The sequence below is a fragment of the Trichogramma pretiosum genome, unplaced genomic scaffold, assembly GCF_000599845.2.
Source record: "Trichogramma pretiosum strain Unisexual culture from Peru unplaced genomic scaffold, Tpre_2.0 scaffold24, whole genome shotgun sequence".
Taxonomy (NCBI): Eukaryota; Metazoa; Arthropoda; class Insecta; order Hymenoptera; family Trichogrammatidae; genus Trichogramma; species Trichogramma pretiosum.
The window spans coordinates 2,020,082-2,037,892 of record NW_019641611.1 but is presented as its reverse complement, the minus strand read 5'-3'; the positions used below and the strand labels follow the sequence as shown (position 1 = coordinate 2,037,892).

Sequence of the window (17,811 nt, the reverse complement as noted above, 5' to 3'; positions counted from 1 at the left end):
TAATTTTTTATTTTTAGGACTAGTTTAAAAAATACGTTATCAGATGGAAATATACGAAAAACTAACACAATACTCGCCCAAATTTGCGATCCACTCAATAATGAAACGAAACAAGAAGGAAGAGGTGAGTTCTAATTATTCTTACTTACATTGAAATTACTTCAAAATCTCGTGTAATAAACGTTGAAAAATCAAGCTATGTTAAATCTATTTTTCGACAAAAAATCAAATGATAATCTGAATTATAACTCCAAAGCTACAATGAACCAAAAGTTGACTTTTTAAATATATTTTTGCAGATTTGAAAAGAGCAAAAAATTGAACATGCGAATATTCTTTTTTTATTTTTATGGTTATTATTATTTCAGTTTAAATTTTTCGAACATTTTTTATAATTTGTTTGAGAATAAAATAAATAACTTTTGGATTAGTTAAAACACTACTAGAGTAGAACTCGTTACCTTGTCACTAATTTTCTTTTTTCACTCTAATCACTCTAAAATTACGTAAAGCTAAACATTTGAAGCATTTAATTTTTTTAACAGTTTGAACTGCAATCTTTTACACTTTTATTGTTGAAGAATACATAACGAATCAATAACAATATTTTTTTTGTGTATGGTACCAGGCCGTCCCCTTCAGAAAGTCTTAAAGTCTGATTTTTTATGCATGGTACCTCCTTGCGGGTTTATAGTTAGAGTTGAAAAATAAAATGGCAGTCAAGGAGGGTTACCCTTATTGAAATCGTTTAACTCTTATTTATCATACAGATACGATATCTTAAAGTCTGGCCAACCTGTTGGTTAGGCCTATTAATCTTCACAACTGTCTCGCATTTGTCCAGATCCGGGGGTCTGAGGGTCAAGGAAAAACCTTGTACCAGTGTACGGTGTACCAGTGGATTCGCAGTGGAGGTACACCTTTAGGGAAAAACCCGCCCCGATACAGTGGAGCCTGTAGGTACTCTTTCCGCCGAACACCTTTTCGGAAAAGTCCGAAAATGTACTGGCCTGGAATCGAACCTACTATCCCTTGAGCGGTGATGTTTCCTTGACTAGAATGCTAACCACTGACGCATCGACCAATCCAATTACAATATGAGTAAATCTGATGAAATTTTAACATTCGATTCAATCGGAATAAGACGCGAATGGGTCGTATTGATAATATTGTTAATAACTTTTGTTATCATGCACCCACGCTAAAAAGTAACACATCATTGGATTCTGGAGTACGAACTCCAGAACTCCAAGTAAAAGATAAAAAAAACAAAAAACACACGAATCAAACAAGTAAAAGTCGAAAAAAAACTAAAAACTAGAAAATCAAGAAAAAGAAAAGTCAGAAAGAAAATATCAGCACAAGCATCGATGTTTCGCATCTGGTACTTTAATGCTCAAGAAATTACTCTGATTACTTAACTCAATGAGAAGGAACGATTTTAAGAGTAAGCACTTGTTGATTATGCACCAGATGTGAAACATCGATGCTTGTGCTGATATTTTCTGACTTTTCTTTTTCTTGATTTTCTAGTTTTTAGTTGTTTTTTTTTTACTTTTTACTTGTTTGATTTTAGATTTCTATTTTAATTTTACCTTTACGCGCCCGAAATATCAATTCATTCATTAAGATCATTTCAGTAGTGGACGTTGCACCTTTTTGAATTGATACCTACAGAGGCGAGGCCTAAATGCAGGATAATTTTTTATTTAAAACTACGATTGTTGGAAACTAATACGAATTCTCCTGGAAAACTCGCGAAAAATTAGTTTATTATACCTAATTGAATCGAAGCATCTTAACGATGATTTTCCATGTTCAATCGTCATATTTATTAGTTTAATTATTGTACACCGAACGAAAAAAAATTACGAGTTTCCATTGAAAAATTTAAGCTAAAATTAGCGTTGTGTTGGAAACTATTTCATCCTTCAATTAATCTTAAACCCCTCCCTTATAAAAATTTCCAATAGGATCCCGCGAAATTCCTATTGGAATCCTATAGGACTCCTGTAGGAATTTCGCGAGATTCTATAGGAAATTTTTATAAGGGCTAAAACACATACACAAATTAAAACGTTTTTAATTTGTTTAAATTTAAACTAAAAATGAAAATTTTTATTTAAAAAAGCGATTTTGGGTTCACTGTAGTGTTGAGATTGTGTTCAAGATTACCGTGTGATTTTTCCTGGAAAAATCAGATTTTTGATTTTGCTTTACTGATCACTACTACTGATAGTAAAACCTTACAATTTTAATTAGAATATTATATTCCAGACGAAATAAGTGATACTGATGATAAAAAAGTAGACTGTAAAATGGAAATTCTCGAAAAAAGATTAAATTCTTTAGAAAAAACACTCAGCAGAGATATGAGAATGATTATGAGACTCTTGCAGCAATCTCTTCAATCGTCGAAAGAAAGCCTCAATTTGGAATCGATGTCGAAAAACTTTGCAGATGGAGCAGTTTATGATTTCATTTCCGTGAATAAATCAAAGCCTAATGAATTTACAGAAAAAGGTGCAAAAAGAGTTATTGCAAGCAAGAATCATAAGGGCTCTTTGTTTAAGTATAATATCATAGCTAAACAAAACAGTCGTCAAAACTTGTCTTCAAGGTAATACTTTTCATAAAGATTTATAATTTAAAATGAATTATGAAATTTTCTGCTAACCTTGTTTACGGTATGAATTTGGATACTATTATAACCAAAAATTATATAAAATTAATTCTACATTGAAAGAACTGGTCATCGAAAATTATTTAAAGAGACAAAAGCGATTATAAAATTTTTTTGATTATAATAGGAAAAAACTCTTTTTTACCCTTTAAGATATTTCAACCATCTACTAGACGGCAAAACCACCTTCCCTGATATACTATTCAGGATTACTGTGTTACGCAGGTCGTAAAAATTGCAACAAACTGACAACTGACAGTCAATCTCGTTCTACTGTGAATTACAAAAATGTTTTATAATAAAATAAAACAATATTTGTTATTCACCCACAAAACTGACATATGACTTCCAAAAAGTATCGCTAGCTACCAGCGAGAATTTACCTCCCGTTTCAACTGTCATCCTACAGTTGATTTTCTTCTGCTTTCACTCTTCTTACTGATTCAACTGATAGTTCCTTCTCTCTAATCCATTGATAAGTAAGAGTGAGATGACCACATAATATCACTAGCCAATATATCAATCAGATATATTATTCTTACAATAATAAATCCAATCGACACATGTATGCGAATCTACAACGGCTCTTCAGACGCCACGGCATCACAACGTATACCACCCCTGTTTTTTCCATAAAATCTGTTCGGTATTTTTCAAGTATTATATTAACCGTACTTATTGATTTATTAGCTAAGGATATTATCTTAACATTAAAATTCTTCAGACAAATAGAAAGTTTGCCGTAGAAAAAATGACAAACCTATATTACCTCTGTTGCGAAAATCTAAGTCAAATTCACCAACCTGCTGATGAGCATTATTTGAGAAAAAAGACCATTTGTGATAGCTGGCGAATTTAATACTTGATCAAAGATTAGTCTCAATAGTAGAGAGACTAAACCTTTGAGTGAGATCGTACCAGATGTTTTCTTTTCCCTTAGCATCATGTAGCTCCACGCCGGTGCAGCAACAACCATTTTTCGTCCCCAGAAAAGATCCATAGTCGACCTTACCTTTGCATGGCACTTTTAGGTGAAATTGTTTAATCTTTAACTCGCCAAAAACCGTACCTTTTTCAATGAAAAATTTTCTCGGCTCTTTGGTGTACTTGGATTTTCCGAAAAATTAAATTTTTCCCGAGAAATTTCAAAAATAATCTTTCAACATTAAATATCTTAACCCGTCTAATACCAAGAGACCTGATTTTTGACTTATTTCACCATGCGTTATTTTTTCATGAAAACATAGTCAAATTAATGTGAAAATATCATATTTTATGGGATTTTTATCGCTTTTTTCAAATCTGGCGTCAAATTTACGTTATATGCAACCGTTTTAAAAATACATTTGTTTAAACAAAAAAAACGTGGTTTTTGAACATTTTTTTCCAAATGATCGTTTTTTTCACCATACAGTGGCATACAGGCCTAAGCTAAAAGTTAGCGGCGTTGGTTCATCCAGATTCAAGAAGGCAGCCTCCAAAACAGCTGATTGTAGCCGAAAATGTAAAAAAAAGCTTCGGTATTTTTTCATTCGGTAAGAATGGACTCTACGAAAAAATTTTATAAGACAAAAAGTGCTTAGAAGTGATCAAAAAACACGTGTAAATTTTTTCAGAATTTTTCGGATGATTTTGAAAAATTTCGGATATGGTTATTTTATGAAAATTTCCAAAATCATCCGAAAAATTCTGAAAAAATTTACACGTGTTCTTTGATCAATTCTAAGCACTTTTTGTTCTATAAAATTTTTTCGTACAGTCCATTCTTACTGAGTAAAAAACGCCAAAGCATTATAACTTGTACAGTAGCGTCCTGTAGTGTATATTTTTTTCTGGATAAAAATGGACTGTATGAAAAAATTTTATAGAACAAAAAGTGCTTAGAATTGATCAAAGAACACGTGTAAATTTTTTCAGAATTTTTCGGTAATTTTGGAAATTTTTATAAAATAACCATATCCAAAAATTTCCAAAATCATCCGAAAAATTCTGAAAAAATTCACACGTGTTTTTAGATCACTTCTATGCACTTTTTGACCTATAAAATTTTTTCGTAGAGTCCATTCTTACCGAATAAAAAAATACCAAAGCTTTTTTTACATTTTCGGCTACAATCAGCTGTTTTGGTGGCTGCCATCTTGAATTTGAATGAACCAACGCCGCTAAATTTTAGTTTAGGCCTGTATGCCACCAGATCCAGATTTTCAAGCCGATCCGAATTCGTAATCGTGGTGAAAAAAACGACCATTTTGAGAAAAAATGTTCAAAAACCACGTTTTTTTGTTTAAACAAATGTATTTTTAAAACGGTTGCATATATCATAAATCTGACGCCAGATTTGAAAAGAGCGATAAAAATCCCATAAAATATGGTATTTTCACATCAATTTGACTATGTTTTCATGAAAAAATAACGCGTGCAGAAATAAGTCAAAAATAGGGTCTCTTGGTATTAGACGGGTTAAAAAGCTCTTTTCAAGATTTTTTAAAATATTCTACATCGAAAGCTAGTTGAAATACACCGATGAATGTGTAAAAACATGACTCTTCGGTGCATGGCCGCTGTTTTAGCACAGTTCTTTCCGCGACGCAAGGGTACACCATCAGGAAGCTGAGAAATTTCCTATCGATAATGTATATCACATATTGTTTTTAAGTATGTGCAGGGGGGTTTTTGGCGAGTTAGCAATTAAACAATTTTGCCCTAAAGTGCTGTGTGGCCGCCCCGTTAGGACACTCGATTATTAGCGTCGATAAAATATTGATTTTTTCTAAATGTATCGTATTTTGACGCGTACATTAAGTTACATAAAATTCTTCCAAATTCTGCTCTACTAAGGTAGAAGAGGGTACTTTTTTGATGATTTTAAGAGCCCACCGTTCAAAATTGATGAAGAACTCGTTTCACAATCATGCAGCAAGTGATAAATAACACAATATTTAATATTTAAAAAAAAAACTCATGTATTAAGAATTAGAGTAGAAAGGGCTAAAGTAGAAGTATTTTTGGTCCGTCAGATGTATAATGAACATATTTTACAAACAAGAAAAATTAAATTTCAACTATTTACATTTATATGAACATTGAAATGAGCATTAAAATATTAGTTCGTAACATCATTTCAGCTCTCTAAGCATCTAAAATGCACTCTTAAAATCCAACAGCAATGGAATTGTAATCCTGACGCTATCAATGCTCCTTTCAATGTCCTCCGCTGTTCTTATCAAAGCTGTCTGAGTGCTATAGTCCTTACAGAATCCAAACAAGCTAAGTACAGAAAATTATAAGTCTTAAGAATTTCAGTTAAGGGGGTACAACTTTTGTTCAGGAATTGTTTAAATAATTCATTATGTAAAGGATGGGTGCATAATCAGGTCTCAAAAGAAAAACCCTGCATGAATCTCATAAATTTCATTTTCACTGCTTTCTTTATTATCACTCAAAAAACACTATTAATTAAATTAAACTGAGTCTATAGTTGAGAAAGTTATTGATAAAAACAAAGAAGTCTTGTACACTGATAGTATTTATACTACACGATGAGTTGTCAAGAGTCGGTACAATGATATGAGCAGTAGACGCGAAGCTAGATTACATTAATTTACACTTGTCTTCTGCGAGTTGTTGCACTTGAGACGTGAAACACTTCTCTTGAGTTCACAGCAAGTTGAACTTGATTGTGAGCAGACCGGAGCATAACGAGAGAGGTTACATTAATCCTCTCGGTTGCATGTGTGATCAGCCGGATGAGTTGACCGAGAGCACGTGAGATTGCACATGTGCTCAGTGCTCGTGCAATTGAGATGCGCTAAAATAATCCCGAGAGTTGAGGTGATGACAAAAAGATTCCACCAAGCCTGCAGTAGACATTGTTGGTCTTCAATTGCAGCCTGTATGGTATCTTTACCTGGTCGCAATCGATGAGTTGACTCCGATTCGCAGACCGTTGAGTCGAGCCTTGATGAGTGTGTTGATGAAATGTACTTGATGAGTCCTTGTTGCACTGCTTGGCGCTTGTTGATTTAACTGGAGCAGTCGAGTTGGTGAGAAGTTCTTGGTAATGATGCTCGAAGTAGCGTTGGTTGAGATGACGTCGGGATTTTGTTGCAGGTGAAAAATAGTCGTCGCACGAGACACACGCGAGGTGCTTATTTGCCGAGTACAAAAACGAGAAGAAGGAGCTCGCGAACAATGCTCAGATAGCAGAGATGCCGTCGGCACGTGCCGCGCAGCAACGCCATCTCTTGCTTCGCAGTGGGAGTCACGCGCAGGCTTGCATACACGTGAACGTGTGTGTGTGTACAAGTCTTGCGCTTGTGCCTTGTTCGAATATTTCTCGAACAACATTGTTGTTCGCTGCTATTGGCTGCCGCGCTAGCTACATTGAACTCGATGACTGTTTTATGTTGCTGGCGAGACTTGCCACGCGTATCTTTTACTCTTTCACTCTCGCATGCGCATATGACTGTATTTTTTTATTATGATGGTAAAATATATTCATACTACACCTAATCGACCAAAAAAATCTCTTATCCAAACTCAAATGTCTCATTTATACTACTTTTTTCATAATATTGAATATTATGATACAAATTCACTGCCTACATGATCCTGAAGCGAGTTCTTTATCAATTTTGATTTTTGGGGAATCAAACTCATTGGAAAAGCCCTCTTTCCCTGAGTGAAGCAATATTTGGTGTATATAACGCAATGTACATGTGAAAATACTAGAAATTTCAAGAAATTAGTATATTATTAGCACTAAAGGTCATATTTAAGCTCTTGGAAGGTAAGCAAGCATTTTTTACAAATTCTGCTCCGCTTAAGTGCTATAGGGTACTTTTCTTATATATGGCCGATTCTCTGTCAACTCAACCGGTCAACATTTTTTTTCTATATCTACTATGATGAACACATTGTTTGGGATGTCAGGAATGTACAAAAAAATTTATAGAACGATTTGAGCCTTCTATCAACCTTTTCCATAATTCCAAAGTTGGCATTTTTTCGTAATTTATCTAAGATCGCAAATATTTCATTAAGCTCTAGCTCAGTGTAGAATGACTCAAAAGTAAAAGTGCATCGGAACTTTTTTGTTGGAAATCGTCCGAATTTTCAGAAAAAATGGGTCCTGGAGCGATCTGAGCACTCTGGAGGCTTCTACAATAGAAATACAGGAGTCCCTCGTTATACGCGGGTTTATTATCCGGGGAATTCGTTATCCGCGGTTAGTCGATTTGCGCCCATCCCTTCGTATCCGCGGGTCGAGTCTTGTTATCCGCGGATCGAAGATCGTGATTTTTTTCTCGGACGTATCTATATTCAGTTTGAATTTGGTTAGTGTAGACGCGTAAATCGAAATTGTCAATTAACCTAAATTTGTTGAAAATTTATAAATTTATTTAAGTATGGCTTCATCTAAAACTCCGTCGAAAAATGCCTCAAAAACCACTGGCAGATCAGACTGATGATGCACCTGAACCGATTTTTGATTCAAAACTGATTGTCGAAGTTATGGATCTAGTTATTCGAGCAGGTGAATTAGCAATGACTGATGATCCAATAATGACACGTAGCTCGACTTTCAAACACTACTGTGATTTAGCTGCATAAATTTATGAAGAAATACACAAAGATATTTTGAGACGAACAAAGCAGAAAAAATTAACCGATTACTTTAAAAATTAAACATAGAATTGCATATATGTGTTGTAAATATAAATAAACATATGGGTCAAAATAATACTTTTTTACAAAACCGTGCGCACGTATGTCACCGATCTTGACGCGCTTTTGGTATGTTATAGTACATGGTAAAAAGGTCCCAAAAAAAAATTTTTAGACCCCCTCCCCCCTCCTACCCCCCACTTCCGGTATGAACGTCCATTTTCGATCTATATTTTTTCTGAGGACATGAAGCAATTAAAAAATCTAAAAAAATTCACAAAAATACTTTTCAATAATCCAAACCACCTTGAATTTTTTCAGAATTTTTAAGTGCTTCAGGCCTTCAGAAAAAATGATTGAAAATTTTAAAAATCGAGATACGGCGATATAAGCCGATATAGTAAACGGAAATTTTTTCAGTTTTTTATTGCATTGAAAAACATAACCTCAATTTTTTTCAGATTTTTTCAGATGACCTAACGCACCTTTTAAAGCAAAAAACCGCTTTTTTTGACGAAAATAATTTTTTTAGGACGATACGGAGCCTCGAAAAATCTGGAAAAAATTTTTTCTTGTTTTTTTCATCAAAATACATAACCTCAAATTTTTTCAGATTTTTTAATTGAAGGCGATAGTTTCTAGGGCCGAATAATGCTATTTTTAACAAAAAAAGGTTCCTGGAACCCGATGGTTCCGGTAAAAAAATTTGAAAAAAATTTTTTTGAATTCCTTGTCAAATTTTAATAAATTTTGACCGTTTCAAAAGTTCGATTGAAGCCTCCTAGCTCAATCTAGAGCAGGACAAAGATTAATGCAAAATTCTGAAGACGTTTCTGAAGACACATTAAGAAATGATGAAACTATTTTGATGCTCTAGATTGAGCTAGGAGGCTTCAATCGAACTTTTGAAACGGTCAAAATTTATTAAAATTTGACAAGGAATTCAAAAAAAATTTTTTCAAATTTTTTCACCGGAACCATCGGGTTCTAGGAACCATTTTTTGTTAAAAATAGCATTTTTCGGCCCTAGAAGCTATCGCCTTCAATTAAAAAATCTGAAAAAATTTGAGATTACGTATTTTGATGAAAAAAACAAGAAAAAATTTTTTTCAGATTTTTCGAGGCTCCGTACTGTCCTAAAAAAATTATTTTCGTCAAAAAAATCGGTTTTTGGCTTCAAAAGGTGCGTTAGGTAATCTGAAAAAATCTGAAAAAAATTGAGGTTATGTTTTTTAATGCGAAAAATAACTGAAAAAATTTCCGAGTACTACATCGGCTCATACCGCCGTATCTCGATTTTTGAAATTTTCAATGATTTTATCTGAAGGCCTGAAGCACTCAAAAAATCTGAAAAAATTCAAGGTTGTTTGGATTGTGGAAAAGTATTTTTATGAATTTTTTCAGATTTTTTACTTGCTTCATGTCCTCAGAAAAAATATAGATCGAAAATGGACGTTTATACCGGAAGTGGGGGGTAGGAGGGGGGAGGGGGTCTAAAAATTTTTTTTTGGGACCTTTTTACCATGTACTATAACATACCAAAAGCGCGTCAAGATCGGTGACATACGTGCGCACGGTTTTGTAAAAAAGTATTATTTTGACCCATATATAAATAGATAAACTACTCAACAAATACGTTTATTTGTAGGTAAAATGTACATATAAACTGTGCTTTCTCGAGGTTGAGGAACGTAACCCTCTCTTTCCCATAAGAGTAAGGTCTTATTATCCGCGGTTTTGTTATACGCGGTACTTTTGAGGAACGTAACCCCCGCGTATAACGAGGGACTCCTGTATACATTTTCATAAACCAGTTGACATGATACTTGAATTCTCAGTAAAACTTCGAATAGCTGTAGCTTTGGTTCTACAGGAGTTTTTAAATACACAAACTTAAAGGTAATTTTGGGTTATTTAAGTTGATATAGTTTATTTTGAGGTTTAAGTTTGCCTAGCATGTGTAACATGTTAAGATCTAAGGCTATACTCTGCTTTAGGGTTTTTTTTGCACTTTTTCGAGACATATTGGTGTCTCCAGAGCGTAATAGTGCTCAAATCATAATAAAAATTTACTAGGGAGTAGTTGACATGCTTAGAAAGCTTCTTAAATGGTCTTGTAAAGGAAAGTCCGAATCTTACTTGATTAGATTAAGTGTTTTTTGTTTTTTATTGATTATTTCTATTGTAGAAGCCTCCAGAGTACTCAGATCACTTCAGGACTCATTTTTTCTAAAAATTCGGATGATTTACAACAAAAAAAACTCTTATGAACTTTTACTTTTGAGTTATTTTACACTGAGCTTGTTTCGATTCGTCACCGCTAGGTGGCGACGACGCCGATCATCGCTCGCACGCTAAGAAAAGGCGAGTTAGCCGCTTAAAGGAGCCTAGCGTCAGCAGTAATTTTTGATTTCTAGCGAATGCTAGTGGCAGTTTGCACTGCACGCTCAAGTTTCGCGGCTGAGGAGGACTTGTCTTCCAGCGCGCTGCGAAGCTCGAGGAGTTGTCGGCTGAGGAAGATCCATCTTCTAGCGCGCTGACGATTTCGAGAGCTGATCGTTGAAGGGGGCAACTCTTAGCTCGCGATCACTTGAGCAACCGATGCTTTCTGCTGCTAGCCGGCTATTTGGTAGCAGTTCGGCTTGTTAAAAACCAAGCGCAACCGCATTCACACTCGGCGAGTCCGATAAATAAATCTATCAGAAAATAGATTGGAGATCGCTGGTGTGAATAATTTTAACATTATAAAGAACAAATATTGTTTCCGACTTCGGTCATCCATTATAGCAATTAACACTGTATCATATGTACTTATATCTAGCAATTTAATAAATAATACTTTTCTACTAAACTAAGATTTTTGTCCGATCAATTCATTTAATCCTTCCCATCACAGCAAAGTCAGAAAAAAGGTTTAATCGTTTTTGGCCTTCTATTACAAAAAATAGAGCTAGAGCTTAATGAAATATTTGGGATCTTATTAAGATTGTTCCTTGTCCAATTATAAAAAGAGGCCGCTATTCAAACTGTTCACAAGCTTATTATACCGGTATTATTTATAATCGAAACCTGCCATACACTACCACAGTCAAGTTACCATCATAGAGAATGCTGGTTTAGACCCTCCTTTCGCTTGGGGGCATTGAATCTAGACTCGAGATCCCGAGCTTCGTCAAAGTATCAGTCCATTGCACTGATGACCAAAACAATCAGTGCTGGGGACAATTTTATATTTTCAGAATAAGGAGGATTCATTGGCTTCGATTTCAGTATCTTGAGAATTTTACTTTAATTTGTAAATTACTATGAATTGAATAAAAAATCCTTAGAAATATAGCAAGAAATTTAATATTATTATTCTTTCTTTTTTTGAAATAATTAAAGACTTAAATTTGGTGCGGTTCAAACACATGATTTATTCCTAACGTTTATTATGGAATCTTACTTCACATTTCTATTTGAGACCATAATGAAGATTTTTTAATGATTTTCCCTATGCCTTAAAGTAATATAGTTCAAACGGCTAATTATATATTTTAATTATATTTTCAATTTTCAGATTTGTTCAGGAGAAACAGAATAAAACAGGAAAAAACTATTTTAGCTCGAATTTTAAATGGGAAGAAGTTTCAAGTCTACTGTTAGAACCCACTAGATCACACAGCCAGCCAACTGGGTTGAGTCCATATTTGAAGGAACATCAACGTACTCAACAAATATACCACCCACAACACGTTTGGCGTAAATATTCCTCCGCAGAGTTTAGAAACAATAATTTAAAATAAAAAAATTAAATATCGTTCATATTATGTTATAAATATTTGTTATTTAGTATTGTAAGAAGAAAACTTTAAGAAATAAAAATATTTATGATGATGTTAATTTACGCATCAATTTAAATTCGATTTATTATTTCGCGGAAATTAGTTATCCAGTAAAAATTGCAACCAGAAGTGAAACTTCAAAGAACGATCTTTTAAGAATAATTTGGCCGTTGGTGGCGCTCCTCCCCCCCCCCCTTCTTCCCACATCAGTAACGCAGGCGAGCCACATAAGCCCTTATGAACAAGGTACTGACGGGACTGCAAGGGGTCGAATTATTCATATATATGGATGACATCGTAGTCTACGCGTCATCGCTCAGCGAGCACAAGGAGAAAATGAATAAGCTGTTCGGACGACTAAGAACAGCCAATCTCACCGTGCGACTGGACAAGTGCTTCTTCCTTCGAAAAAAGCGACATTCCTCGGACACATCATATCGGAAGAAGAGGTGAGACCTGACCCGGGAAAGGTAGTCGCGGTGACGAGATTCCCACGTCCGAAGACGAGAAAAAACATTAAACAACTACTAGGACTAGCCGGGTATTACCGCAAATTTATACCCGACTACGCAAGGATAGCGAAGCCATTAAAAAAGCTTGCTATTAAAAAAGGGCCAACCGTTCGCGTGGAAGGAGGAACAAGAAGCTGCTTTCGAAACATTCAAACGGTTACTGAGCGCTGCGCCACTGCTGCAATATCCGAATTTCAACGAGAACGAGTCGTGTAGAGATTCACTCCACCCAGCACTCCGACGCCAGGATCACCCTCACCATCTCAAACCGACGACGAGACGGACGAACCAGTGGCGCGTTCAGGACCGTACCTGAGGTGCCTGAACAGCCCCGACTGGTACGACAGGGCAGTGTCGCCGCTACACTACGAAGCTATGGAAACAGACGACGAGGACGAAGGAGAAGCCGCCGCCGTCGTTGAGTCCGACGAGGGGGATGGAGCAGCCGCCGGTCGCGAGGAAGACGAGGGTGACGACGAAGAATGGGAAGACCACCGGGCCGTCAATTTCTTACGCGCCTTCCCGCTGACTCCGCAAGAAGGCGAGGAACCAGCTGGCGTATGCGACGACCTCGTGTCCGAAGAGAGCAGAGACAACTATGAGCGGACCCTCATGGGACACCCAGTGCGCACAGGGCTCCTGCGGAGATGTGAGCACGTCGTAGTTCGGTACTTCCGGTACGACGACGGCAGCTGGGTTTCATCGTGCTGTGGCCGGTTGACAAGTAGCCACGGGGCCCAGGAAGTCATCCTCCATCTCGTAGGGCTAACAGGGGCCTTGGACGACCATTTAACCCACTGCCCTTTCTGTGGCCAGACCGTTGGGCGCAGCAGACGACCAGGGAAAAAATGTGAACTCTGCGCGCTCGTCGTCCTTCTCAACGAGGACGAAGTAGAAGAAGGCATGGTATTTAATTCTGAGTAAGAAGTTCCTGGTATTACGCTGTCACGCTTTGTTCAAAAACATACTTTATTTCTGTAACGCCGTTGTAATAAAGTATAACATACTTTATTTTGATAACACTGTTGCGTTTTAGTTTTTAGGACCACGCTGGTCACCGCGTCGTTGCGCATCAAAAGAAAAACACACTTTATTTTTATAACACCGTTGCGATTTAAATTTTAGACCTCGCTGGTCATCGCGCCGTTGCGCACCCGTAATGTATCATTTTTGTATTGCGAAGTTGCTCCGAATTAAGGGGGGAAAGGTACCTAAAATCTCCAAAAAAAATTTTTTTTTATTGAATTTTTTGATAGGATTTTTCCTCGGCTTCCCAGTGCCGTGATCGGAATTTTAAAATTTTAACTGTATCGTGATGTACAGCCTATTTAGCCCCGTTACTTTTACGATTATTTAGAAAAAATGAATGAAACAACTCAAAGGTATATCGTTGTCATTCTCTCATGAATCTCGAGACTTTCATAAGTCGGTAGCGCCATCTATTGGTACTCGTTTTATTCTTTGGTTAGAGTATATCTAGCAGAAATTTGTTTGTTTACATGACTATAGGTGTACAGTAACGCCACCACTCGCAGCACGTGGGTTTCGGCATATCTTCTGTCTCTCTCTGTTTCGTGCGCGAGCCCGGATCAAATATCAATAACAGTCTGCTGACTGCTTCTTGATTTTCCAATGGCTAAAAATGACATTTTTTTGAAAGTGAAAAAAGGACATGTACAGTGAAGTTATATCTTTGCAACTTGACATAGTGTTTCATAATAAATCTATGATGATGTTTCAATAGTTTTTTATGAAAATGTGACATTTTTAGCAGTTCAAATTCAAGAAATACAGCAGTACATATGTAAATTGACATATATATTCCGATCTACGAATAAAAAAAAAGTTAATGAAATGAAGCAATTACGGACGGACGTAGTACGTTTTACCTGCAAAATTGTTTGTTGATAATCCCATGTTTTGATCCGATTTTATATAGGCCGTCATTTATTTCCAAAACCACACCAATCACATTGCGTAAATCGCTTTTAGCTCGATCTACATCAGAAATTGGTATCATAACACAATCGCCTACTTCGATTTCTGTATGAGCCTTGTCAGATCTTGTTTTCATTCGCTTGGCCTGGTGTTCTAGAGCGTCCGCAGCTCTTTTTCTGGATACAATAATATTATGATTTTGAGGAGCGGTCGGTTCATCCCATCGTTGATCACATACGGCTGGTTCTGTGTCAAGTAGCTGTGTACGTTCAAGTTGCTCAGTACATTCGTCTCCTAATGATGTACTATGCACAGGAATGTCATCCTGTCTAATGCTCTCAATCACATTGAAAAGCTCATCCTCATCACGTATTTTTTTAGCAACATCACTCGGAAGACTAGAACTAGCCAGGCCAATTTTCGGATCCATACCGAACATCGCTTTATACGGCGATTGTTTAATACCAGAGTGGATGCTTCAGAGAGCATCGACCCATCTGTTAGTATTGTTATCTATTAGCCACGTCACTATCATATTTTCTATATCCTGGTTTGCTCTCTCGACAGAGCCTTGTGATTGACTGTGTCGAGGTTTTCCGTGGACTAATATCAGTTCAGGCCACAATATTTTCAACTCGCTGATAATAGAGTTCACGAATTCTCTTCCATTATCGGAATGCAACAAGCACGGGGCACCAAAGGTCAAAAATATCCGAACTAAATGATGTGCTACCTGCATTAATAAATAAATATTCAAGTCAATTCGTAATTGTAATTTTTATAATTTTACGTACCTCTTCTGCGCGTTTTGTTTTTAATGCATTCAGAACGACGAATTTCGTCAAGTGATCCTGGTATACCATTATCCACTTAAACCCATCAACACTTGATGAATGAAAGTCAATAAGGTCCACCTGGCATCTACTATTCGTTTCTGCATGCAAAATTGGCTTTAATACCAGCCCCCTCCTTCTCTTTATTTTTTTCTGGTGACAGACTTCACACATGTTTAAATATAACTCAATCAATTCTCTTGTAACGTTTGCATACTTGATCGAAGTTTCTTTCAAAAGCCTACCGCGCCCACCATGTCCGGTCGCAATATGCGCGGCTTGAATGATATCAAAGACATCTTCAAGCGCTACATAATACTTAATGCCATTACCGGGTTTGATCTTGGAGATAAGTCGATTCACCCCATCTACTTCTAATACATCGAATCGTTTTGCACGTCTTATTTGCTGAGACGATTTTTTTCGACGTGACTTTTCCGATTAGCATGTCTTTAATAATTTCTTCAATCTCTGCCATTGAAAGAACTTTATAATGCTCTTTTTTTCTAGCCTCGGCGAGGAACTGCTCTTTCCAATTATTGGTTTCAGTTTCCATTTTTTCTTTCAATTAGTGAGAGTATACGCTTGTATCCGTATTGGGTTATATCCAAGACAAAACTAACAAATACGTCCGGCTTAGATGCTGACTAGTCGTATACTAACGTGTTTACAGTAATGCCTAAAATTATTTAGGCATTGCGGGTTTTGCCTAAAATTGCTTAGGCATTGCGGGTTTTGCCTAAGAAATTTAGGAATTTCCTATACTTTTTTAGGCATTGCGGGTTTTGCCTAAAATTTTAGGCATTTTTGTTTTTGCCTAGGCAAAAGTCACTTTTGCCTAAAAGCGGGTTTTGCCGGTAACACATACATCAGTGTATATGTATGTCACTGTACTTTATGTATATGTATATGACTGTATCATGTACATTATTCATGTATATTGTTGAATGTGATGAAAAAGATTAGTGATAATTGATCAATTTTGAGTGATTTTTTTCCAACTATAGATCTAATGTTTTATGAATGTGAGTGAATAAGTAGAGGACTGAGTTCATGTTCTAATGTGAGACTGTGTATCTCTCTGGGATAATTGAACATTGTCCTTGTGGGTCTAATATGTTGAAAATTCAAGTTAAATAACTGTTTTTTATTGTCCAAAAAGTTTAAAGTAGCCTCAGTGACATGAGAGTATCATTATGACATAAACTGGTGTATTTTTGTTTTTTTTAACTCTTGGGCAGTTACGTTTCATCTCAAAATTGCTTTTTTGCCGTAACTTTCCATGTGAACCGTTTGAGCAAATGAGCTGAAATTTTCAGGGATTGTTCTACATGAGAATGGCTACAAACGCAAGCACTTTCAAAGTATTGGGACAAATGAGCACTTTTTTCACGCTATGATGTAGCATAATCTGTCATTTTATCATATATATTGATGAATAAATGTGTATATGTGGCTGGAAAATTGTGTATAACTAATTAAAAAATCTGAAAGTGCTTGCGTTTGTAACCAAACATCTAATGATCAAAATGAGACCCCAAGGACCATGATTGAACCATCGGTTCTAGCTGGAACCTACGACACAGGGGTACCTGTCAGATCTGTGGGCTTGCTTCATCGAGGAGGGTTCTATGGTGACAGGGACCTTAATTTACATTTACCAGAGTAAAAAACTTTTGAAAAAGAGTGAAAAAAAACAGAGTTTTCTCTGTTTATTCCAAAAAAAATTTTTTTCTTCATTTTTAATAAATTTTATACAAATTTAGGTTTAAGGTACCTTTCCCCCCTTAACCCATTAAGTCCCAAGAGGACGTTTTTTCAACACTTCATTCGGCCACTGGATTTTTGGTGTAAATGGGGTCAAAAAAATATGCGAGTAACTAAATCTAATGTAAAATTTAGTGCCCTTTCAGAATCTGATCTCAGATTTTTGAAAAAGTGATCAGGTCAAAAGTTACACTTGATTTTACCCAAAAAAAATGATTTTTAAAAAAAAATTTTTTTTATTTTTCGAATTTCCAAATGAAATCCATTTGAAATCTCAAGAGTTTCGTGCAAATATCGCGTCCTCGATATCTAAACTGAAAGTTAGCGGGGTACCGATTGAAAAAATTAATGTTTAAACACAAAAAATGTCGGTCGAAACTAGCAAAATTAAATGAAAACTTATAGAATTTTTACTCAAAAACGAAGGACTTGAGAAAAAAGTGTATTTTTTAACTTTATTTTCTTCAATCTAAACCCCACTAACTTTTAGTTTAGGTATCGAGGACGCGATATTTGCACGATACCCCTAAGATTTCTAATGGTTTTCATTTGGAAATTCGAAAAATAAAAAAAATTTTTTTTTAAAA

The 17,811-nt window shown here is 35.8% G+C and overlaps 2 protein-coding genes across 2 annotated transcripts in view; one reads left to right on the top strand and one right to left on the bottom strand.

The window, feature by feature from the left end:
- Window positions 1–12,135, top strand: part of LOC106648176 (potassium voltage-gated channel subfamily H member 6) — a 54,702-nt gene extending 42,567 nt beyond the window's left edge. The window contains exons 11-13 of the mRNA XM_023458643.1: window positions 18–124; window positions 2,278–2,620; window positions 11,910–12,135. Coding sequence (XP_023314411.1) covers window positions 18–124; window positions 2,278–2,620; window positions 11,910–12,135 — 676 coding nt within the window. The remainder of the gene's footprint in view (window positions 1–17; window positions 125–2,277; window positions 2,621–11,909) is intronic.
- A 2,967-nt stretch (window positions 12,136–15,102) lies between these two features.
- Window positions 15,103–15,487, bottom strand: LOC111693601 (KRAB-A domain-containing protein 2-like). The gene is made up of 2 exons (XM_023458642.1): window positions 15,419–15,487; window positions 15,103–15,357 (listed from the first exon to the last, which is right to left on the bottom strand). The coding sequence occupies exons 1-2, from the start codon at window positions 15,485–15,487 to the stop codon at window positions 15,103–15,105; spliced, it is 324 nt and encodes a 107-aa protein (XP_023314410.1).
- Window positions 15,488–17,811: the final 2,324 nt, after the last annotated feature.

Bases quoted from the DNA above. Each gene is read 5' to 3' on its own strand.
- LOC111693601 (XM_023458642.1), bottom strand. From the start codon at position 15,487: ATGGTATACCAGGATCACTTGACGAAATTCGTCGTTCTGAATGCATTA. The intron at 15,358-15,418 runs GTACGTAAAATT...TTATTAATGCAG, and splicing joins AAACAAAACGCGCAGAAGAG to GTAGCACATCATTTAGTTCG.